The following is a 22,871-nucleotide window of genomic DNA, read 5'->3' on the forward strand; positions in this document are numbered from 1 at the left end:
AAAACATTCTGTGTACTCAGTCCCCTGGAAATGAAATATTGGTACCTAAGGCCATTACATAAAAAATAGTGCTTTATGGATACATTGCATTCAAATAACTTGTATTACTTACACAAGGCAATCATTTTGCTGTGCAGGCTGAGATTTTTTTTTGAACCTGCAGCAATGAAAACATCCAGAAATAGTTCCTGCGGCAACATAAGGCCAGCAGGTGCCACATCTGAAATGTACAATTTGGAATAACTGTCTGAATTAGCCCATTGAGATTTTTTTTTTTCTAACAGCAGGTCTTTGTTTCACTGTTGGAGCTGAAAGGGGCTGAGTCAAGAAGTAGAAAATGTACATAATATGTTAGATGTTTGCTGAGGCTAATGGCACACTTGGAGGAAGGTGCCTGCTTCTTTTTTTTTGCCAGACTTGGTCCAATCATCTGATGATAAGACCTTTGTACTCTTTCTGGGTGTAACGATCCCACTGAGTGTGGCTGGTTTCCAGGTCACCAATCCCAGGCTTTGTGGAAAAGGAAGCTCAGATTTAGACACACGCTGAATTTTGGTGTTTGCAATACATACTGTGTACCAAGAAATGTGCTCCTGGCTGGAGCAGATGCTAGTGAAGCACTAGCAAGAACACAGAAGCCAGCTAGCTGGGTTGAAATTCAAATTCCCACTGATTTCAGCACAGGCTGAATCATAAGCACTTTGCAGAGCTGTTGTTTAAAAGGCACAGTCATAGTGCCATTTCCTATTGTGCTGCTTCTTCCTTTTGATGCAAAATCCATTAGATATCTGCCATATGAAAGGCATGTTTCTCTTCAGCCAGATGCCATCAGATGAGAATACTCAAGGCTGAAAAGCCTCCAAATTGCCGCAGACAATCCTTCCTCTCTGTCATGCCAGACACCGCTACCAGAGCCTGTCCTGATCTATAGGCCCAGCTCTTCAGTGTTCAGATCAGTGACTGCCAGGATTCATCAGGAATCCTGAGGGTATCATCAAAAACTGAGGTGGTTTTTCCCTAACAAAGGTTGTAAATGAGGTCAGGGCAAGTGAAAGTGGATTATGGACCCGTTGAGAACTGCCACAGAGTTGGCACCACCCATGGCACATTTATGTCTTCCCAAGGTCTGATTTTGGTGGACTGCTGCGAATGCAAGTGCTGGAAGGATCATGGATAAGCACCGTAGCATCTGTGCTCTTTGCTTTTGTCTTCTGAGCATTTTAATGTTACTTTATTTTTATTCTTTTGTACACGATATGCTGAGATGAGAAGCCAGTTGTGAAAATGATCCTGAAAATCTCTCTCCCTCACCCCGTCACTGAGCAACTCCAAAATCAGTGTGGCCAAACTCAGAATTTGTTATTGTTCCTTTAAGTTGTGGCAAATGAATGGAAACGAAAGCACAGCACCACAGAGCTGGCTTTCCTCCTGATTGATGCAACACCCACATTTATACAAGGTTAATAAGAATTAAAAAAAAAGAGATCAAGTGGGTTAATTGGCCTTGGAATGTGTATGCTGCAGATTCATCTCCCACTGAAGGCAATGAGAAGCTTTTCATTGAGGGGGAGAATTTGCAAGAGGCACAGAGGAAAAGCTTTAACAACTCTGTCAAAGAGCAGATCAGGAGACCAATATGCCAGTTTTGTAGCTTTTTCATTAAAAAACCCCAAGCAAACATCTTCCAACTCAGATTGTATATATTTTTACCTAGAGCTGTTTTGAAATACCAATCCTCCAAACTAAACAACTTTTTTCTTCAAAGACCTTCTTTCTACATGGTTGGCTCTGTCTGTAGGAGAAGCTTGGCCTGCTGCCCTGAAATCCTAAGGGTCAATTGGAAACCTTGACAGAGAAATTAGAAATCTCATGTGCTGTGTCATCTGATGCTTTATCACTGCTGTGACTGCACAGGGGCACAACCAGAGAGAAGGTCATTGGTGGAGCACATCTGACTTTGTTCTTCAAAAACCTTTCTTTTAAACTTCTGGATTTAGGATTTTTCTGGGCAAGAAGATGTTTTGCCATCTTTATGCCTTTTGAACTGAGTATTCCTAAAACTGAATTAAAGTCATGTGCCTTTGTTCTGAGGAACCCCCTTCATCCTATGAAAGCAAAAAGCTTTGGTGAAGCAGTTTCTGTGTATTTAAAGCACGGAGCCTTTTTGGGAGTTGTTTGTGCTGCTCTCTTTAAGAGTCTTGGCATCACTGTGCAGGCCCAGCGCTGCCCTTCTGCTCTGCTTTTGCCGTAACTATTCCCTCAAAGCTAAAACTAAACTAAAACGCAAGGAGTTCCACCTCAACCTGAGGAAGAACTTCTTCAGGTTGAGAGTGGCAGAGCACTGGAACAGCTGCCCAGGGCGGGTGTGGAATCTCCCTCTCTGGAGATGTTCCAAACCCACCTGAGCAAGTTCCTGTGTCACTTGCTGCAGGTGACCCTGCCTGGGTAGGGAGGTTGGACTGGATGATCTCCAGAGGTCCCTTCCAGCCCGAACTACTCTAGGATTCTGTGATTCTGTGACATTGCACTCGGTCCCCCTGCACTCACCCTTTTCGCATCCACGTCTCTCAGCAGGACAGGACAGACGGCCGCTCACCCTCGCTCCCTTCTCGGGCCTTTCGCGGGGGTGCCGCAGCCCCGCGGAGGGGGGATATGGCTCTGGCATTCCCAGCGCCTCCCTGCCGTCCTTCTGCCCTCCTGGGAGAGCCGGGAGGGCTGCCGGGGCCCGACCCCGCTCGGGGTCAGGCGGTCTGTGCGCTCCGGCGGTGCCGGGAGGTGGCGCCGCGGTGCCGCCAGCGCTGCCCTGGGCGCGGGGGAACCTCGGGGGCCGAGCCTGGCGGGGCGGGAGGAGGAGGAGGAGGAGCGGCACGGAGGGAGGGAGGGAGGGAGCGGAGCGGGCAGCGCGGCGGCTCCGTGCCCTGCGTGCGTGCGCGTGTGTGCGAGGAGCGGGCGGGCGGGCGGTATAGACAGGATATATAGAGGATGTGCCGCCGCATGGCTCGCCCCGGCCGCCGCCGCCGCGCCAGCTCCTTGGGCGAGCGCCAGTGAAGCGTCGTCTCGCCCTCGCCGGCCGGGCAGCGCCTCCCTGCCCGCTCCGGGCGCTCCCTGCCGGCCTCGCTCCCGGGTTTCCGGCGTCCCTCCCGAAGCGGCCGCGCCGCGGGCGAGCGGCGCGTCCATGCGGGGCCGATGGCCGGGGCTCAGCCTGGGGTGCACGCCCTGCAGCTCAAACCCGTCTGCGTCTCCGACACCCTCAAGAAAGGCGTCAAATTCGTCAAATGGGACGATGTGAGTACCACCCCCCTCCCTTACCCCGCTTCCCCCGGCAGGGGCACGGCTGTAATCCATCCGTAATGGGGCTCCGGGTGCACGTGTTGCGGCCCCCCGGCCCTGCCCGCTGCGGGAGGGCAGGTGCGGGACCCCGGGGACGGGCGATGCGTGTCCCCGTCCGGGACCGGCGGCCGAAGGCCGGGCAAACTTTCTCCGAAGGCTCCCCGGTCTGCTTTCGCTTGGCCGGTGCGAGCCGTGTTGTGCTGCCTCCTTTAGCGAGCGCCTGCCTCTCCCGCCTCCCGTGTTTCAGTGTGCGTGTTGCCACCTCTGTCCTCGTAACATAGTTGTTTCAACCTGTTCTTTCATCTCCCGTCTCCTTCTCCCAGCTCCTCTTCTTTCTGGCTCCTGTCCTCGTCTCTCTCTGGTGGGATTGTCAAGCCCTTGGATGCATTCTCCCAGGGCTCACAGCTTTGGTACCCTCGTTCATCTTCCTCTCTCCTTTCTTGCCTCAAAATCATCTGCTTTACCTCTACCACTTGCTGCTTCCCAAGCCTTTACACTTGCATTGTCTCACATAGGGAAGGAGTGTGGTTTCCCCTTCACCTTCGGTAGCACAGCTGTTCAGCAGCTGGAATTTCCTTCTTCGCGTGCCGACTGTGCCCGGGACAGTTTCAGAGAAAGGGAACTTTTCTTTATTTAGTTTTCCTTTCCCCAAAGCCCGTTGTGTCCTCTGCTAGCCTTGCACCTGCCGTACAGCGTAGGGTGTTCGTGTCTCAGCTGTGCACGGAGGAGCAGGTGCCCCAAAAGGTCTGTCTGGAGACACAGGGGCAACGTGAGACTCGAGCTGTGGTAGAGAAATGGTTGGGAAGGAAGGCAGGCAGTCTGAACATCAGAATTGTTGAGGATGACTCGTTTTGAGTGCTCTTATATTTTTGCTGTGACTTTAGGTGTGCTAAAAACATCCACAGCAACAACTGGAGGGGCAACAGAGAGGGAGAAGGAGCAGTTCATGTGTAACCACTGTTCTTGTTACATATTGCTATTTTGCTATTGCTTTCCAGCAATGGCAAATGTGTAAGCCTGACCCCTATAAACCTGTGATAAACGCTCTCAAGGAGAGAGAGAGAGAGAACATAAGAAGCCGAACTTGCTGTGTGAAATTTTATTTACAGTAATAAGCAAACACAGCTTTAATAGGCTCGGCAAACTGACCTTGTCCACGGTAGTAAACATTGGCTTGATACAGGTTATTTATGTTCAGGAACTAAGCCTGAATGACTTGCCTGGGAAAATGTTTTCTTGCGGTTGACATTTTCCTTAGGATAGGAAAAGGCAGCGCAACCTCAGCCTTGTCACTGCAGTTATTGTTTTATTTTTGGTAAGCTACCAAGAAACTTCCACAGGTCTATGCAGAGGTCAAGTGATTGAAATCTCCAGACTGACAGTCCAAGCTATCAGGCAGCAGTTTAAATTACTAGTTTAAATGCTGTTTCTGTGTATTGTACCCATAGAATCAGGAGGTGTTTTCCATACACAGTGGATGTTCAGTGACTAACCTGTCTGCTATGGACTAATAGCAGAAAAAAGATTAAAACCCGTAAACCTAAAGGCTACAGTAATAAAATATAGCTAAACTCTAGCAAAAGATGTGCATTTCAGGCTAAAGGTGTTACTCAGGGATACACAGGTGTCACCTGGAATGTGTGACTGAGGTGAGAGTCCTGTTGTGTTCAGTGAGTGCTTTTGCTGGCAATCTTGTGAAAGTTGATGCGTATTTAGCTACACTCTTATGAAGAATTCTGGCATTAACTCGTGGTTGTCTGTGCACTGTGTGTATATCTGCACATTTCTTACCCCTCAGCCTCCCTGTCTTGCCCACAGTGTTTCTTCTCAGCAGTGGAAGCCCCACAAAATCCAAGATTTCAAGGAAAGTGTGTCCCTTTGCTACGCTGGCCGTAAAAAAGATCTTCGCACAAATTCATGTTAGATGACTTTGCAAAGTATTTGCTATTGAGCAGCCAGTAACCAACTTCAGAGCCTTTGTTTTCCAGGAAATTATTCTGCTTGAGGGTTTTAAAAAATGATTATTAACGTGACCCTCTGTACCGTGTCATGTAAACAGGCACGCACAACCTCACCAGTGAAACAATGGGCTCTGACGAGGAATAGTAAACTGCAGCATGGAACAGTAAAACAGGATTGACCATAAGGAGTATTTGGGCTCTGCTGTGCTCCCAGGGTTGCTCAGAAAAGCCAGGCTCACATGCTGATGTTTGTTATGCACCGTTTTCCTTTCACTGGAGGAGTGAGAGCAGGAGTTGAGCTCTTCCATGTGCGCTGGGGCAACATTTGTTCCTCTCTGAAGCATGTCCTTGTCGTTCCCTTCCCTGCTGCTTTGGGTTGCAGTTTAAAGATGGTCCTATTGACTTGCCTTTGTGTTTCGTGTTGTTTGTGAATTCTTATGACTTGCACCAACTTTCAGCCCAAAGCAAAATTTTTCCAGTTGAGTTCTAAACCACTGGAAAGCAGCAGCCTTTTTAAATGGGAATGCTGGGAGGATTTAAAGCAGAGCATGAGAGGCGTGTAAGGAATTTCATGGTGTCTGGAGTAATGGTTGTTAAAGAATGTACTTGCCAGCTTTGAGAAGGATGCTGTGCTGTGCAGAACAGGGACAAAAGCTGGAGTGACAGAGACTTTAAAACCAGCCCACACGTTGGTATCCCACCCTGAGCCTCTGTGCCCGATGAGGAACTCTGAGGCACTAATAGATGTGGTACTGATGGTTTGCATGGACTCCCTCTCTGAGGAACAGCAGTGGAGTTTGCTGCATGTCACACATGAACCTCAGCACTGTGATGGTGATCCAGCTGGAGAGAGAAATGCCTGGCCTGAGCTTTGCTGAGAGGAGAGGAGGAGGTTATGTCAGCCCCTCAAGATCACATACAGGCAGGTGGAAAGCTTAAAATTCCATTTCCTTTGCAAACCACCTTCAGTTGTACGAGCAATAGCATCAATTAAAAATTTCTGGCTTTGCAAGACAAGTCCCTCTTTTGTGCCTCAGGATTGGATGTGGTACTGCCCACACCACCCAATGCCTAATACACTCTAATACACAAATTCCATTTGGGATCAGGGTATAAAGCACTAAAGTCAAACAGATTACTGTTGTCCGGTAACTTTGCCTTTCCTCACACTGTTTGTTTTATTCTGTAACAGTATTACAGGTTGGAAAACATATTTTAGAAAGAACTCTTGCTCTTGACATGGAGTTTGGCTTCCCAAGGCACTGAGTAGGAATAGCTGATGTTGGAACAGGTGAAAGATGAATGTGGCTGGTTGCTTAGGTGGGTTTTTTGTGGATGTATCCACCTGTGTGCCTGGTTCCAGGTGGTTAGTTGGCTGAGCATTTGCTCCTCCAGATCATATTTCTTCAGTTGGACCTCTACAGCTGCTTCTCCCTTAGTGTGGGAAGAGACTGAGCCCTTAACTCCTGCTCTGGCTTTGAACAGATGTGCTCATGTTCCTGGAGAGAGGGAAGGCTTCAGGAAGAACTGACCTGCTTTCCCTTTGCTGTAGTGATACCCAGGTTGTAATAGCTCTTCCTGATGAGAGTTTTTACAGCAGTTTAATAAATAAATAAAAAGGTGGCAATTAAGCCCATGGGTGAAGCTTTTTGGGTAGGGGGTTAAGCTTAATGTAGCAGAATGTGTTGATAGTGGAGAGGAGTGATGAATCCTGAGTATAAAGAGTGACTTCACTCAGGACTGATCTGACTTCTGAAGGGCTGAAACCTGCCTTGGCTGACTTCTCTCCCTGTTTTTTCTCTGACTCGTGGTGGGAACAAGGTGGGCATAACAGAGTGAACAAACATCTCAACAGCCAGAGCAGAACTGATATTTTCTAGGAGCAGCAGTTGGCCCACTGTAGCAAGTGAACGTGATGGGGCATATTCAGAAATAGATTTGTTTTCATTTCCTGCTTAAAGGCTCCCTTATCTTCCCCAGTGATAATGTGTACTCTGCATAAACACTTTGCCGGCTCTCTGTGTGGCTCACACTATCACTTGCAAGTTAAGAGTACTGGTGAGGGAATGTAACTACCCAAATTGAGGGCCATCACTCCAATTTTCTAACCATACATTTTTTCCCCCAAACTTTGGATTACTGAAGGATAGGTAGGATTGCTTAGTGGCTGCGGCACTTGCTCAGTGAGCAGCAAAAACAAACCCGGGTCTTTTAAGTTCTCTTTTAATGCCTTTCTCTTGGAGCACTTTATCTTAACAAAGCATTTTTGAGCTCAGATGGTGAATGTTATGTTTGCGACCTCCTTTATTTGTTTAAAGTCTTCGAGAAGATTACCAGGAGCATGAGATACATCCCCTTTTAACCTTAGAAGTAAACGTAACATCAGAATATCGTTATTATAGATAAGCTGAGATGAAACAAATAAACAACCTGGGAGTTTTGAGAAGTTGTTTTAAGATCTTGATGCTGAAGTGACTTTCTTTTTCCCTTGCCTTTTTGTGTTTGTTTTTAAACTCTGCACAAGCCTGTCACTCCAGTACATTAGTGAGGCCATGAAAAATGAGCAGCCATTGTTCTGTGTGTATAAAAGTAAAACAATAAGCTGAAGAGAGTTTATTTTTTTCCTGTTTTCAGTCTGGAGGGAAGACGTTAGCCCTAAGTTCTAGTGTTTTTGCTGGCTCTTCTTTGTTGCTGATCTTTATGTAGTAAACAAATATCAGCTCTGTGCTGTATAGAAATACCTTAAACGAGAAGAAGTTGTGGTTTTGGTCTTTTGCAACATAGGAGAATAGATGGAGATAAAATTTTTAACAGTTAACATATATCAAAGGGGAAAGCCCTAACTTAACTCAATTAGCAAGCTCTTTATCACTTTAGTGTGGGGGGAATAAATTTGAGAGTGAGATGCCTGTCTGGGAAGATCCGGTGGAGTCTTTACATATTTAAATCACAGATAACATCTGTTTTTGTAGCATCAGAGCTCTTTGGAGTGTTGGTGGATAGTAGGGAAAGTGAAAGCCAGAAAACAACTCCTAATTAAGTGAGGATCCTTTGTGAAAGAATTATTCCCAGAATAACTGGGAATCTGGGTTGTGCACTGGATGTTTTCTTCTCTTCAGTGTTTGAATGCTCAAGACTTTTTTTTGTTGTTTTTTTTTTTTTTAACAAAAGCTGTAGTGAAATAGTTAACAAATAGTTAACTAATCACTATGGAGTCTTTTATCTTTTATAAAGTAAATGCTTCATAAGCACTTTTGAGTTTATTTTCACGAGGCCCACTAGACGACAAAATGTGTTCCCAATTGTGCTGTTGTAGGTCCAAAAAAAAAAAGACCAACATAAAAACCTACGAATTTTTAATCTGCCATTAGACACCCTGGACCTAATTTCCAGCCTGCACAGCACCACACAGTCAGATGTTCAGGATGCCTCCCCAGTGACTTCAGATGAGTTTGGGCTCAGCATCTCTGGAAATTAGAAGATGAAATGTGGAAATTCAATTCCAGTATTCCCTCAAAATCAGAAGGCAGCATTTGTGCTGATGAACAGACTGGCTTAAATGAGATTTTCTCAGCATCACACAAGAACTCTCTGGCTGAGAAAAAGAATCTTCCTGTTTGGCATTTGGCTACTTTTGTTCCCAAGTTCTCCCTTCATTCCTTTTTTCTGTGTACTTGGCAACATTTAAGGACTCCTGCAGACAAATCAAGACTACAGGCAGTGAGAGTATAATTAGCCCAAGAGTGGGGACATCTTGAGAAATGATTTGGGGTAGGACAGACTTCTAAGAAACAAATCCCACTCAGGGTGGCTCCTGTCAGCTTGCAGGACTTTAGTCTTTGATCAGCACATTGACTCGTGTCCTGTGGTGCCATCACCAAAGCTCCCCTAGGATTTAACCACTCTAACAGTGAAGAATATTTTCCTGCATGTTCCTGGTGAATGAGTGGGCTTCCATTTTATGAGTCTTGTAGGCTCAATTCCAATTTCGTGGGTATTTTTTTAATCCTGTTTCCAGCTTCCACTCATTTCACTTTCTCCAGCATTTTCTTCTTGCACTCTTGCTTTGCATGGCAGATTTGGTTCTTCTGCCCTCAGCAGAGGAGGACATCTTTACCCTTCCAGATGATTTTAGGAGTTCATGTGGGATGGGGGTTTTTTCCCTGTCACTGTAGCTCAGCTGTCAGCCTGAAGAACTTCATAATCCTGATTGTGTGGGTCATCCTGCTTAGTTCCAGTCTGAGTACACCCAGTGTATTATGGAATTTCCAGCTGATACATCTGCTGCCTGTGTGTGAACTGGAGTGTTGCTATTCCTTCTTCTCCACTTCCCCAAGCCTGGAATCCCCTGGATCTGTTGGGTGTCAAGAGAACTCCATTTCAGGGCTGTCCCCACACTTGCTCAACCACAGTTCACGCCCCTTTGCCCAAGTGAAAGAAATGCTGAAGAACATTTTACCTCTGCCAGAAACAATTCGTATTTCTTAGCTTTGTGGTTGGAAAGCAGCTTGGCAGAAATTCTCCAGCAGGAGATTGAAGCAAATGAAATCACTGGTGTGTGTCAAAGTTCTCAGGTTATATTTGGGGATGTTCAGTGTCTCTGGAAACCTGAGGCAAGCCCAGGAAGCAACAGCCTGGCTTAAGGCAGTATCATGAGCCCCCCTCTGTTGTAACAGCTGAAGTAGCATTAAAATGTTAACAATAAAAGTATTAAAAGGGAGATGGCACTTTTTGCTTGCTGATGTTGGATAGGGGGACCCACACTTAAAATCAGGCCTTGGAATAGTTACCTGGCAGGTACTTAATTATGGATTTGTCCATTGATCTTCTGTGCCTGCTTGGTAAGGATCCCAAAGTTCTCTGTGGCATTTTGTGGGCATAAATTTGAAGGCTTTTTGTTTAAAAGTATAAAGCAAAGAATATTGCTAATGCAGGACCTGAGGTTGCACAGCCAATTAGGAGGCAACCTAATGGAATAAGTATAGAACAGCCACATTACTCATTTGAGGCTGTGGAATTGGAGGAAAGTAGAGAATTGGCCCTAAGTCAACAAATAAAAAGGTGGAATTAAAAGCCCTTCAGGAAAATTATTCACTTAAGTTTAGACCCAGTGTGATGTGCAGCACACTGGGACTGCCAGGCCACCCTGTCATTCCAGGAATTTGCAGCAGGAATCTGTTGGAAACTGAGCCACTGCTTGGCACAGGCACCCATGGGTGGCTCTTACAAAGCCTCATAACCCACAGTCATTTGCACCAGTGACTGGGACACCCTTGCTCCTTTTCCTCTTCCCTTTCTGGTCACAGCTGATTTTTGCCTTGGTCATCTTCTCCTGAACCTTTTTTTTTATGTACTTGGAAGTGTCCCAAGAATCTGGGGCTCCTACCCAAAGGGCTGTTTGCTGAGGACATCCAAAGGAATGTAAGAGCTATACCCCTACTACACATTGAAATTTAATTTTAGAGATGTACAACACTGACATTTTGGTGTCTTATTCTGGATCTGAGTGGGTCAGCAAAGGTACAAATGTCTGCTCCTGATTTGCTTGTCCATGAAGTTTTGTTTGCTGTTTTTCTTTCCTCCCCCTCTGTTGTGTCCTGCCCTTTACCTGCTTCTTCAGAGCTGTGCGTGGTTGGTCAGTCTGCTCAGGGGAGTTACCAGGGCAGCTCTTTGGGTGAGAAAATTGAATTAATGGCCTTCAGAACACTCCTGTGAATGACTGCAGGCATCTTATGGGTCGTAAACCACATATAGTACAGCAGTGTTTGTAAATAAACGAACCATTCAATTGTTAGTTGAAACAAGTTTCTATTTCAGAGCCTTGAACTGCTGCTCTTCTCGACTGTGTGCTGCAAAAAGGGGTTTTCATGCATCTTTTTGATTGCTGTGCCTTTGCAAGCCCTGATTGCAGAGTAGGATAAAAGCAACGGAGCTGTTCCAGGTGACAAAGGACTCTGCTAATGTGGAGTGAGGAGAGGGATTTTCAGAGCTGACTCAAAGAAAGTTTATTTCCGTTTCTCTACACCCAGAACACTGTGGTATTTGGTAGCACAGACTTAAAACAGTTCTAGTTAGATTGTAGAATACATAAAACATTCAGAATGTGAAAACCATTCAGTTAATTGTGCTGTGCCCAATGTCAGAGTGGTATAGTTAATTTAAAAATAAAAACCCCACAACCAAACAACTTCCTGGGGCAGAGAATCTTAAATATCCATGGCTCATTGTTATCCCTGTCATGATAAGGTTTCCCTTGTGTCACCTGATGGATACTGAAAGCTCTTTTCCCCTCATCCTCTGCTTTTTTGAGTCTGATTTCAGTCAGTATTTTACAACCCCCACCTACAAAAGTATTGCTTTGCTAGCTCAGGCAAACCCAAACACCTTTGGGTTAAAGCAACTGGTTTGAAATGTTTAACCAGCCAAATTGGTTAATCCTGGAGATAATTGCTTTGCTCCCCTCTGCTTCCCATCACTTCTCTTTCCCTCTGAAGTTGCACATATCTCATCCAAAGGGAGAAGGACAGGTAGGCTTTATCTTTGCTCCTTTGAAATTATTTGCACACAGGCTGCACGAAATAAGCTAAAAAAGGAGAGTTAGATTTCCAGAGCAGTTTGTTTCCTCTTTTTTTAAATGGCACAGGTCTGAGAACCCTTTGGTAGCTGCTTGTGGGTCCACTCAATGTCTCTTCAAGGCCTGGTATATTTTAAAAATAAATTTGCCTGCTGTATCAAACAATTCCCGACTTTCAGGTGTACAAGATGGTAGAAACTATGGAGAAATGGGGGGAAAAGAGATTCTACAGATTCTGATTGTCTTCTTGTATCAGAAATGGCACTTGCAGAAGTTGGGGTTTATTTATTGATGATGTCACTTTGATTGAATCTATTTGCACTTAAAAAACCCCTCCCTGCTCAAATATGTTTGATTTAAATTTGAACCTATTAGAGCCCACTTTTTTTTTTTCCCCTCAAAAGAATATATTTACCTCACATATTAATGCTTTGGGAATAGGTGAAGGCTAAAGCTGTAAAACACCTGTAGCACTTGAACAGAAATATGAACAGAAATATAAATCCCTTTTGAGGAGGGGAGTGTATGTTTAGCCTGGGTTTGTGAGGGAGCTGAGCTAAGCTGAGACAATTTTTCTGCCTGCTTACCTTTCTCCTCCTTCCTGTGCTCCTTCCAGAACTTCTAAATCGAGTTTGGCACATGGGTAGAGGTCTCTAGACAGCAGTGTCTTTGCAGATGTCATGAAAAATAGAAGAGGAGAGAGACCAGGCTGCAGTGGTGTCAATTATTGTCAGGCACCAGAGAATCCCAGGGATGAGGGATGGGATGAACTCCTGTGGAAAAGGCTTTGGTTGGAGCCTGAATCTCTGGAGTCAGGTACCTGCTGTCAGTCAGAAGCCATAAATATGGAAGTAACAAGGCTGCCTCTCTGAGTACTTAGAAATGTGCCTGGTTTTAAATGACCTGAGCTATGGATGTTACCAGACTAGACAGATGTTTAACTGATGAGATGGAACATGTATATATATATGTATATGCTCCCACTACTAAAACTTTCATAGCTTGGCTATATAAACAATAAAAATATGAATGGGAAGTAATTGATAAAAATCTTAGTGTAGCAAATGCTATTTCAGGTTTTCTAGGTGAATTCAGTCTTTGTAAAATTAATTTTGTAGGCATTTATCTTGTGTGGGTACCTGAAGGTCGAGTTGTCTCAAGGTGGGCACTGGATCCCTGATAACTGGAGTGCTCTGCTGTGTGGGCTCCAGTTTGACAGTCAGTGTGTTGTGTCTGTTTAACTTCATCTGCTTCCAGCTTTTCTGGATTAACTCCATGTGCTGACAAGTCTGGAGTTTAGTGCTGCCTTCACAGTAATGGAGATGTTATGTCTGAAAAATGGAGATAAGGCAGGTGATACTGAATTCTTTAGGGACACCTTGATAGTAGCGATCCTGAATCCCTTCAGGGTGATTTCTGGATGCTGCAATTCATTACCAAGGGTGGCAGAGCAGCCTGTGCATAATTATGTGTTCTGTGTGCTGACATGGATTTCCTGTTTGTCCTTTTTCCTTCCAGGACTCCACTGTTGTGACTCCAATTATTCTCAGAACAGACCCACAAGGATTTTTCTTTTATTGGACAGATCAAAATAAGGTAAGAGAAAAGCTTCCAGCTCCAGAATGGTTCTTCCTTTTGTGTTGTGGTGTGATGGGCAGGAATCAGGAGGCTGGCACAAGCATTCCATCAGCACACCTTCCTCTCAGGAGCAAATACAACGGGCCTGTGGCTCATCCCTGGTGCACAAATCTTGGAGAGATGGATGGAAGAGTTGGTCACTTCCAGCCACATCAGTGATCTGATGTCCAGTGAGGTGTGTAATTGTCCTTGGAAGGGCAGGCAAGGATGTGCCTGTGATGCTGTTGTGGTTTCTCTTGCCTTCTGTACACTGAGGATTTGGTCTGTGGTGCGTGGCAGGCCCGGAATTCCCAGAGGCCACAGCTCCCTTTGGATTCTTCCTCCTTGGTGGCCACGTGCTCCCTGGCCATGCCTGGTGGGCCACGTCACCAACTTCTCACTAATCCTCGCTGGACACTCTTTCAAAAACATTCCCATGTGCTGAGGTCGCTGGGGTGGCTGGGGAGCTGTTGGGAAAGCTCATGGCCTGATTCATCCCTGCATTGCTCCTACTGGGACATCCCTGTTACCCCTTGGAATTGGCACTGTCACAATTCCAGCCAGTGGAGGCTGTGCCACAGTGAAAGAGCTCAGTACCCTGGTTGGGGGCAGTTTGTGCCATACACCATATCAGATATAAAAGAGTAAACTATCATTGCAATCATGAAGCAAAACACTGTATCAAAGCTGGGAATGAGTTCCTCCTTTTTTTACAGGTGAATTTTGAAGTACTTACCGAGTGCTTCTACTGGCTCCCCGTTGAAAATGGTGTTAGAACTTGGTGGTCAGCTCTGAACTTTGGCCTTGTGAGGAGTATCTGCCAAACTGGTGCTTCTGGCTCCAGAAACCTGGTTTGCCAGTTGGGGAGCTGTTTTTTTCAGGAGTTCCTGTTGATTTTGAGTTTAGATACCAGGGCAAAAATAGCTTGAGGAGGTAGCACCCATGAAATGTGCAGGCTGAACAGGCCATTTGCCACTGCACTAAATCATGTTTATCTTCCCATGTTTGCTTTTTAGAGGAGATGGAGCTCGGTTTGGAGTCGGTGTATTTGGGAATCCTCTCGTGGAGTTGTAGCACAGATCCTGCCTTTGCCTGTGCTTGTGCAGGGTTGTGGTGGGCGATGGGGGGTTCATCTCTTGGCAGTCCCAGAGCTGTTAAATTGCTGCCCTCAGAAGCTGAAGGCTGGGACTGATTCACGCTGCGGCTGTGCCAGAACACAGAGCAGGCCTCTGGTGTGTTCCTTCCCTTGCATAAACTGATTGTATGAGCTGAAAAATAACCACGAACTTTGTAATAATAAGTGGAAACCCAGAGTTGATTGGAGAGTTTATTTCACTTTTAATATGTTTGGCACTAAGACCTCCTTCAGTTTCCTACTGTTGTCTGTAAAAACAATGTCTTGAAGCAGTTCTGTGAAGAATAGCTATTTATAGAATTGTTGTTCTCATATTCATGAAAAAATGTATTTATAATGCTCAGGGCATTTTTTTTCTTTTTTAAAGGTTGAGTGTTTGTACAAGAGGAGTAAGTGTCAGTTTGATTTTTAAACTTGCAAATCAAGCCTCTGTAAAGAGCAACGAGAGGGATTTTTTTTCTGGTTAATAATTCATGACAACTAGGTGAAGCTTGTTTCTGAACACCATCCCAGCAGTGTCTATTTAAAGAGAGTAAACTTATATCCATTGGGGTGCTGATGGTGCACAGACCAGGAAGGAAATGCCCTTTTCTCCTTTTACAGAGCGTGGTTGGGTTCATGTTTATTGTGAAATTGCAAACATAGGAATAAAGGAGGCTATATAGGAAATTCTCTTTAATTTCCTTCTCTTTGTGTGGAGTGATCCTGTGGTGATAGTGGAACTATGTGAAGAAATGCCAGGACAATGCAGCCTCTGTGTGATCACTTTCTCTTCTTTCCCCATGTTGTTATTCTTTTAAGCAATTGCTTTTGTCATGAAGAAATCCTATTATTTTCCATGCCTGGAAAGACAGGCCTTGCTAAACCAAGTGATGAACTGGGAGGAGGTGCCTGCCAGCTTCCTGGAGCAGACACGTTTTCCCAGGAGCTGACTCCAAGCAGGTGTGGAGGTGAGGCAGGAGGAGCAGTTGTCTTCGTAGCCCCTTGTGTGTCCTGGTTGCCAGAGCCTGTGCAGAGCAGTAAATCACTGCCTGGATAATGGCACGGTGTTTAAATCAAAAATCTGGCTACTTTAGTTGCTGTTGCCTTATCAGTCAAGTTACACGAAAATTACCTGAATCACTGGGAGGGAAAAACAAAACAAACAAAAAAACCACTCCTCTGTGCTGAATTTTTGTTTACCTTGAGGGGCTGGTGGTTGCAGCTCTGCAGCTTTTTGTGTCTCCTTGCCCAGTTGAGCTGCTTCTCTTCTTCCCTTCCTTTCTGTTTCTTCTCTGTTGCAGAGAAAGGAAAATAACCTGTAGTGTGTGCTGTTTAGCAGTGGGTCTGGACAGCCTTTTAGATGTGTTTTTTTGTGTAGCCAGAGCTCAAAATTCGTGGTACAGTCGGTGTCCCTGACCCCACCTTGGAGTTCTCTGTGAGTTGCCTGCAGGGTTTGTGTCCCAGTTGGTGAGCCTGGATAATGCTGTAGTTGAGCAGATGAGGGTCAAAAAGGCTGCTGAGAGTCACCCTTAAACCCAAGAAGTTTTACAGACGTGACCAGTGTGAACTCCTAACTCGCTGTCCCCTGTAGCTTTCTGATAAATAACTTAGTGGTATTTTCCTAGCTTGCTGCAGGAGCCACATGCTCCTAGTGAACCATCCCAGGTGTGTAGTTGTAGCCCCACAGAGACCTTTCCCACCCACCCCACCCATGGAAATGGTAAAGGTGGCAGTGCTTGTGTGATGGTCTGATCAGCAGGTCCATTTGAGCTCTGATCTTGCAGTTTGGTAACAGGAACGTGGCATCCTGCCTCTGGAAATGCTTGCTGTGCCTGTGCATATTTAAGTGTATATTGCTGTCATCAGTCAAGGTAATCCTCCAAAATCAAGTCATACATGGCATTTTGCTATTTCCTGATAACAGCAAGGAATTAAATGCAAACCATTTTGTTTTAGGCAGATGGCAGGACAGCTTTCTGATGTTAATTGTATTTTTCGGTATGAAATTCTTTTGTTGCTGAAGATTCTGGAATGTTTTCTTCATCTGTATTGCAGAGTGCTGGCTGATTTCATATTATTACTTGAATGATTCTCAACATGGGTTTTAAAAAAGAAAATTAATGTGACAAGCTAATGTCTGTTACTTATCTTATTGTTTTGGTAATGTTTCTTAACTATAGCAAATCCAGACAATATTCATTGTGTTGTCAAATTTTTATGACCCAACTAAAACACATCTCAATTCCTTGCTGCTTTTTTTTTTTTTTTAAATAAAATCCCATTTCTCCCATTTGTTGTTATTCTGGTCATGAGCACTGAAGAAGGATAAATCCAGACTTGATGAGGTGAAGGAAAAGTCTGCTGGAGTAAAAGGGAGGGATAATCAAAGGCATTTCTCAGGAGATGAGCGGAGGCTGGAAGTGTTTGGCGTGTTTAGCCAAGCCAGCAAAGCAAGACCAGAGAGACTGTGGTTTCTGGCTATGGATAAATATATTAATGAATGCATAGGCAGACTGGGAGAAGAAATAGGTGTTGTCAGATGGTTTGTGCATTAATATCTTGCATCCTGTAACTGGAAGTTATGTTACACAATGAAAAGGATGTTAGGAGAAGACACTTAGTCATTAACTCAGTGCAGTTCTGACACTGCCCAAGAAAAGGAGGAAAGCAACTAATTGCTTTTATGATGGAGCCATTTAGGTTTTTAAAAGTCTGAGGATGGTATAATAATGCTGTCTTCTCACTAGCACATACTGATTTCTCCCTCTTTATTTTAAAAGCTGGGCAGCTACAGTGAGATGGCAGTATGGTAAAAACAGAGGCTGCAGGCCCAGCCTCTTTAGTAGTGGTGGTTCCACAGTTCTTGAGGGAAAGAATGGGGGTAGTTTCTCCTCTTGGAGGAACAGGGCTGTTCTCATGTGTCAGCACTGCTGGCACAGCTGGCACTGACATGTTGTAGCTCAGCCACAGACTGGGGTTGCTTCAAGAGCCTACAGCAATAACCCTTGAGCTGGAGCTCTCTCATTCCATGAGGGTGCATGAAGTGGTTTCTTACAACAAAAGACAAGAGGATTTCTCTGACCTGGAAGGTCCTCTCCCCTCTGGTGTCCTGAGGTTATCCTGAGTTCCTTTGGGCTGCAAATCCAACCCAGACTGCAGAGGGAATGTGGGAAGTGAAGCCCGAGGGCTGTTGGTGGGATTCTGGAGGATTAGGTTTGGCTTCAGCATGTGTGTAAACTCTGGGGCAATCCCATTGCCCTCCTCCAAATGGAAGAGGATGTGACAGTTTTCCAGCTGCTGGGGATTTTGGCTGTTGTGTAAGAGAGTTCTTTGGTGTCTGTTTTGAATCAGAGCTTTAAAACAGCGGGGTCAGTATTTGTATTGCCCGATGGGTCAAAGATATTTACACTACATCTGCATATATGTTACACTGTATTTGACAAGCATACAGTAAAGGCTGAAGTTAATATTTCAGTATTTAACTTATGCCTAATAATATAATGAGACTGGATTATTGAGTAGTACTAGGTTTAAAAATACCTGCTCCAAACCTCAACTGTTTGGATTCATTTATTCCAGAACAAGGTTACCCAGTCATGCATTTCGCTGCTGAAAACATCCAAGAAGTGCATCATTAAACACGTATTCACATTTCTCTTTCTGGCATGTGAAAGGGGAAAAAAACCCAACCCTAAACCCTTTAGAAAACCTGAGATTGTAAATATCATTGATGAAATGTGAGAAAATAGCACATCTGTGTCCACAGAAAAGATGTGCAATGAAAAACTTGCTCTTCATTCTTTTAGTGTCTTTAGCATTTCAGCAGTCAATGTATTTCTGTTAATTCTGTTTGATAATGAATGTTGGATACGTGGGCCCCTCTATCACATATTTTTCCATATGAATGGATTTGCCTTTGCTTCAGCTGCAAAACACAGGAGTCGGAATGACTCGAGTCCATGCACTGGCACAGCAAATAATCTGGGTTTTGGAGTCCTCCTAATTCATGAATTTGAGATGTAACGTTGGGAGCCACCATAGTGGCATTAGGAACGTGAGACCGGGGCTGTTGTCCCTGGAATGCAAAGAGAATTGTTTGAGTAACAAAACGACCTGTAAATATTGACATCCAGAGTCGTGTGTCTGACACATTTTTAATGGGCAATGGAGGAGAATCTCTTCCAGGACACAACTTGCTGAGGGATTGTTGTGACCATCCGGCTGAGCTGTGCCGGAAAATTGGAAGTGAAATCCCATAGGTGAGTTGTGCCAGTGCCTTTTCCAGGGAAGAACTCCAGAGACTGTGTTTTGAAGGGACTAAAATTTTCTAGCTCTGCAGACAGTGCAGTAGTGGAGTCAGCTTGGTCACCTGAAAGCTGCTGCTCACCGTTTATCCCAACCACAAATCAGCGTGTGAGGGGAATAAAAGAAGACAGGGAAAATGGTGGGGAATTGCCACAGACAGTGAAAAATGGGAGGAAATATTTCGTGGAGGTCAGCTTCCCATCAGGCTGCTGATTTAAAGGAAATCTCTCGGCTTTCAAAACATGGAAATTGTTCAAGGCCCATTAGGGAAATGGTACTACATCAAACACAGAAGATCTCCAATAAGCATTTCCCACTGCTGAATACCTCCCTATTGTGAGGGAGGCAGGAATAGAAAATGAGTTTTGGGTTTGCTCCACAACAAAGGTCCAGTTTCTGATATGAGGAAGCTGAGGAACTTCAGAAAGGGAGGATGACTCTGGAGTCAGCCAAATTTAGGTACTGTTGAATTCTCGGGCACAGAGAACAATCCTAACATTTTCTGTCATGTGAGAACGTTGTCTTTGCTGTTGAATCAAAAAGGAGCTGTGACTTTCCTATAAAGATGAGATTGTAGGTTGCCTTTTGTTTAAATGGGCTGATGCTTGGTCAGCTTTGACTGTAAGTGTTGAATGTTATGAAAAAAATCGGAAACTGGAGTTTTTGTGCAAGAGACCCTTGTGATCTGACTGCTGGAGGCTTTGTAGTTGTTATAATTTTCAATTTAAATATCTCAGTGAAGAAAACTTGTTGCCAAGTCAACTGAGATCCGTTGAAGTGACTTCTACAGAGGGTGTCTGTGTTTGAGCTGAGCTTGTAACCAGAGCCACTGGTGTGCAGTAAACCAGGCCTGCAGTCTCTTTTCCTCCTTAATTAAAGTCTCTTGTGTTCATGCCTGCAGCCTGGACATAGATTTGGTTGAATGTGCAGCATCAGCTTTGCTGGCTGACCTATTATTAGCACAGTTCAAAAATTGGCTTCTAGGGCGTCGTCTTTCCTGGTGGTTGGAAGGATAACAGATCTCTCAGCGTGCCCGTTGGATTGCCTTCCCTGCTGCAGCTCTGCCACTTCAGACACTGCTCTGTAATGTTTCATATCCTGGCTGTTCAGGCTTATTTTGTCTGGGGTGATTTTTTTTTTTTCCCAGCTGTTTAAGAGGTAGTGCACCAAAAATAATGATCTTTAAATAACATATTCTATCTCCATGTGATCTTCCTGTGTGAACATACACTAGTAATCAGTGGTATGTGACAAATGTGTTTGGAATTTTTGTTTACCTCTTTTTTTTTTTTAGGGAGTTGGAAAATAGTTCTTGACATACAAGTGACTGGCAATAAATGCCAGGTGTGCACCAATGCTTGCTTTACCTGCCTTAAGACTTTTTCCCATTAAAAATCTGGACTCGACCCTACTTCCCTTTCCTGCCTACTCCTACAATTTTGGTATTTTACACGCTCTGCACACTCTAGCTGGCATCAAACAGAGCAGAAATGCTAAAGCCCCTGGCCTGGATGTCCGGTGATAACAATGTGCTCTGTTGTGCAGCACTGGCTTCCTTTTTGGTTTGGGGTTAGTGTGTAAGGACAGAAGACGCTCAGTAGGATCCTTTCCTAGGGAATAGTCTCTCAATCCCATCTTTGTTTCACTGACAACTTTTATTATCTAATATAACCCAGAACTGGGAAAACACAGCAACAGCCTCATGCTACAAACCACGGGAGTTTTAGGCTCCCTCTGTGTGTGTCTGGGTGGCTGTTATTTTTGAGCAATTCCAACTGCACAGATAGTGTTTGGTTTGCCAGTCTCCTGCAAAGATTCCTCTGGGTTAGATGGGCTGCAAAACCCGCAGGCAGTCCCTGCCAGTGGTGTGTGTATTGTCCTGTCTGCAGCCTGCCTATCCCTTTGCCTGAGGTTTTGTGCAGCAGCTGTGCTACTACAATTCTGAACTGCCTTTGGAGGGTGTCAAACCCCCCAAAAAAGGGGGTTTCCTCTGGCTGTGCTTTGTGTGCATGTGCTGTCAGCAGCAAACCTCCTGCCTTGCCTTTTCACAGTTAGGGCTCTCCACCAGGCAGGAAATGGGAATTCATCTTCATTGCTACTTCTAATTAATCTTTCCACGTAGGCACCTTTACCAGTGTCATGTGACTCCTTGATGTCGTTGTCCACCCTTTCCTTGTTAACAAAACCCAATAATAGGTGTGTGTTCTCCTCTCTGATACCCAGTTTGTGACGCCATAGCTCTCCCAGTGTTGAGCTATTCCTCACACACTCACCGGGGGAAGGAGTAGGGACTGGCATGTGAGGATACAGATTTCCTGGGATATGAATGAAGGCAGAAGAGTAATTTCCAGCATCTGGATTTTTAATGTGAGGACTGAGCCTGCTTTGAAGAGTGGCACATGGCTTTATCCCAGACTCGCTCTGCACCGTGAGAGGGGAACAGGCTGTGCTGTCGTACCAGAGCACTGCCGGTGGCTGAAGAACGGATTTAAATCCTCCTCTCCAGGGCATGTCAGGCACTCACCGCCCAATTAACCCAGTACAATTGGGGGTGTATGTATAACACTGCTGTTTCAAGGCTGCACTTAGACATCAAAATTGAAATTCTACTCCAGGGCCACATCCCAGAGAGCTCTTGTGCTGTCTGAGGCTGGGAATTACCGGAGCCTTCCCCTGAGCCAAGGCTGGACACGGTGTGTCTGCTGAGCTTTACTGTGCACACACCATCGGGCTGGGCTGGCCCAGCCCTGCCTGCTCCAGGTGTTGGAGTCTGCCTCCAAGCTGGAGGAGTCCGTGGGTTGTTCCCTGCCGTCCCACAGCTGCCCTGTGAGCTGTCAAAATGCTGTTTATTGAAAGCCAGCTCCCAGCAGAGCCTGGTGGATTCCGTCCTGCATGGAGTGTAATGTGGTTGCTGGACAATATATCTCACTTAAGAGGACCATGGATAATTTGGACAGGTGGTTTACTACCCAGGGAGCTGGTTATCTCTGACTGATAAACAGCAGTAAGTGCTGCTTAACGAGAGTCATAATAAAAATATTGATTAGCAGGGTGCAGCTGGCTGGTACCAAGTGTGATGCTCATTGAAGTCTTGTTAAAACTGTAATGAAATTCTAAAGGAAGCTTCTTTTTTTTTTATTCTAGCTGCTCTGGTTTACTCAGTACACTTAGACATAAGGGCTTGTTTAATAAGAAGTATTATGAAGTGGAACACTGATGCTTGAAAGTTAAGAGTGTGGCCAAAAAAACGTGCAGGAAGTGCCATTAGAGAATTGAGGTGATTGATCTTGGCACTTTCAACTTTGAGACTGGGAGAAATAAAAAACATTCTGTATTCAAGGCAATTTTTAGAACAGTAGGGTATCTTACAAGAGAGGGCTTTGTTTTGTAATTTCCCTGAAAATAAAGGGATAAGCAAAATAAAGATGGCTTTTCTGCCCTTAATCCAGACTTGCTTTCTCAGTAGAAAAACAAGTGTAAGACTATGTTTGTCCATGAAGAAAATCCTTCTAATGAAGGTAAGGTTTAAGACTTGCTGCTTTTCCCTTTTACCTGTGTTGCTTTGGCACATCTTAAAGTCATCTGCCAGGCACTTCTGCCAGCTAGTCTTCCATAACCAGATCTCTCACCCTTCACTAACCCGTACTGTAATTAAAACTTCCCAAGGACACAGAAGGGAAGCTGCCATTGTGTGTGTTGGGCAGCAGCAGGGCTGTCCCAAGGACAGGTGGAGTCTTGGAATTGTCATCCCCTTCTGAGCAGTCACAGACCACAGTAGAAGGCCAGGCTGAATCATTAAACATCAGAAATGCTTCCCTTGCCCGGGAAAATATGTGGTTATGGTGCTTTTGGCATTTGAAGATGGTTGAACTTTGCCTTTCAGCTCCCTGCTCAGGGCTGTTCCCCTGAAGTTGAGTTGTCCTTAAGTGCAAATCCAGGCTCTTTACCTAAAAAAAAAAAAAAAAAG

At 45.0% G+C, this 22,871-nt stretch overlaps 1 protein-coding gene across 1 annotated transcript in view; it reads left to right on the top strand.

Moving 5' to 3' along the window:
* Positions 1 to 3,177: 3,177 nt before the first annotated feature.
* PLCB1 (phospholipase C beta 1) overlaps positions 3,178 to 22,871 on the top strand; it is a 277,548-nt gene continuing 257,854 nt past the window's right edge. The window contains exons 1-2 of the mRNA XM_017821860.1: positions 3,178 to 3,285; positions 13,384 to 13,461. Coding sequence (XP_017677349.1) covers positions 3,187 to 3,285; positions 13,384 to 13,461 — 177 coding nt within the window. The 5' untranslated portion in view covers positions 3,178 to 3,186. The remainder of the gene's footprint in view (positions 3,286 to 13,383; positions 13,462 to 22,871) is intronic.

Source organism: Lepidothrix coronata, unplaced genomic scaffold, assembly GCF_001604755.1.
Source record: "Lepidothrix coronata isolate B3197 unplaced genomic scaffold, Lepidothrix_coronata-1.0 Scaffold92, whole genome shotgun sequence".
Taxonomy (NCBI): domain Eukaryota; kingdom Metazoa; phylum Chordata; class Aves; order Passeriformes; family Pipridae; genus Lepidothrix; species Lepidothrix coronata.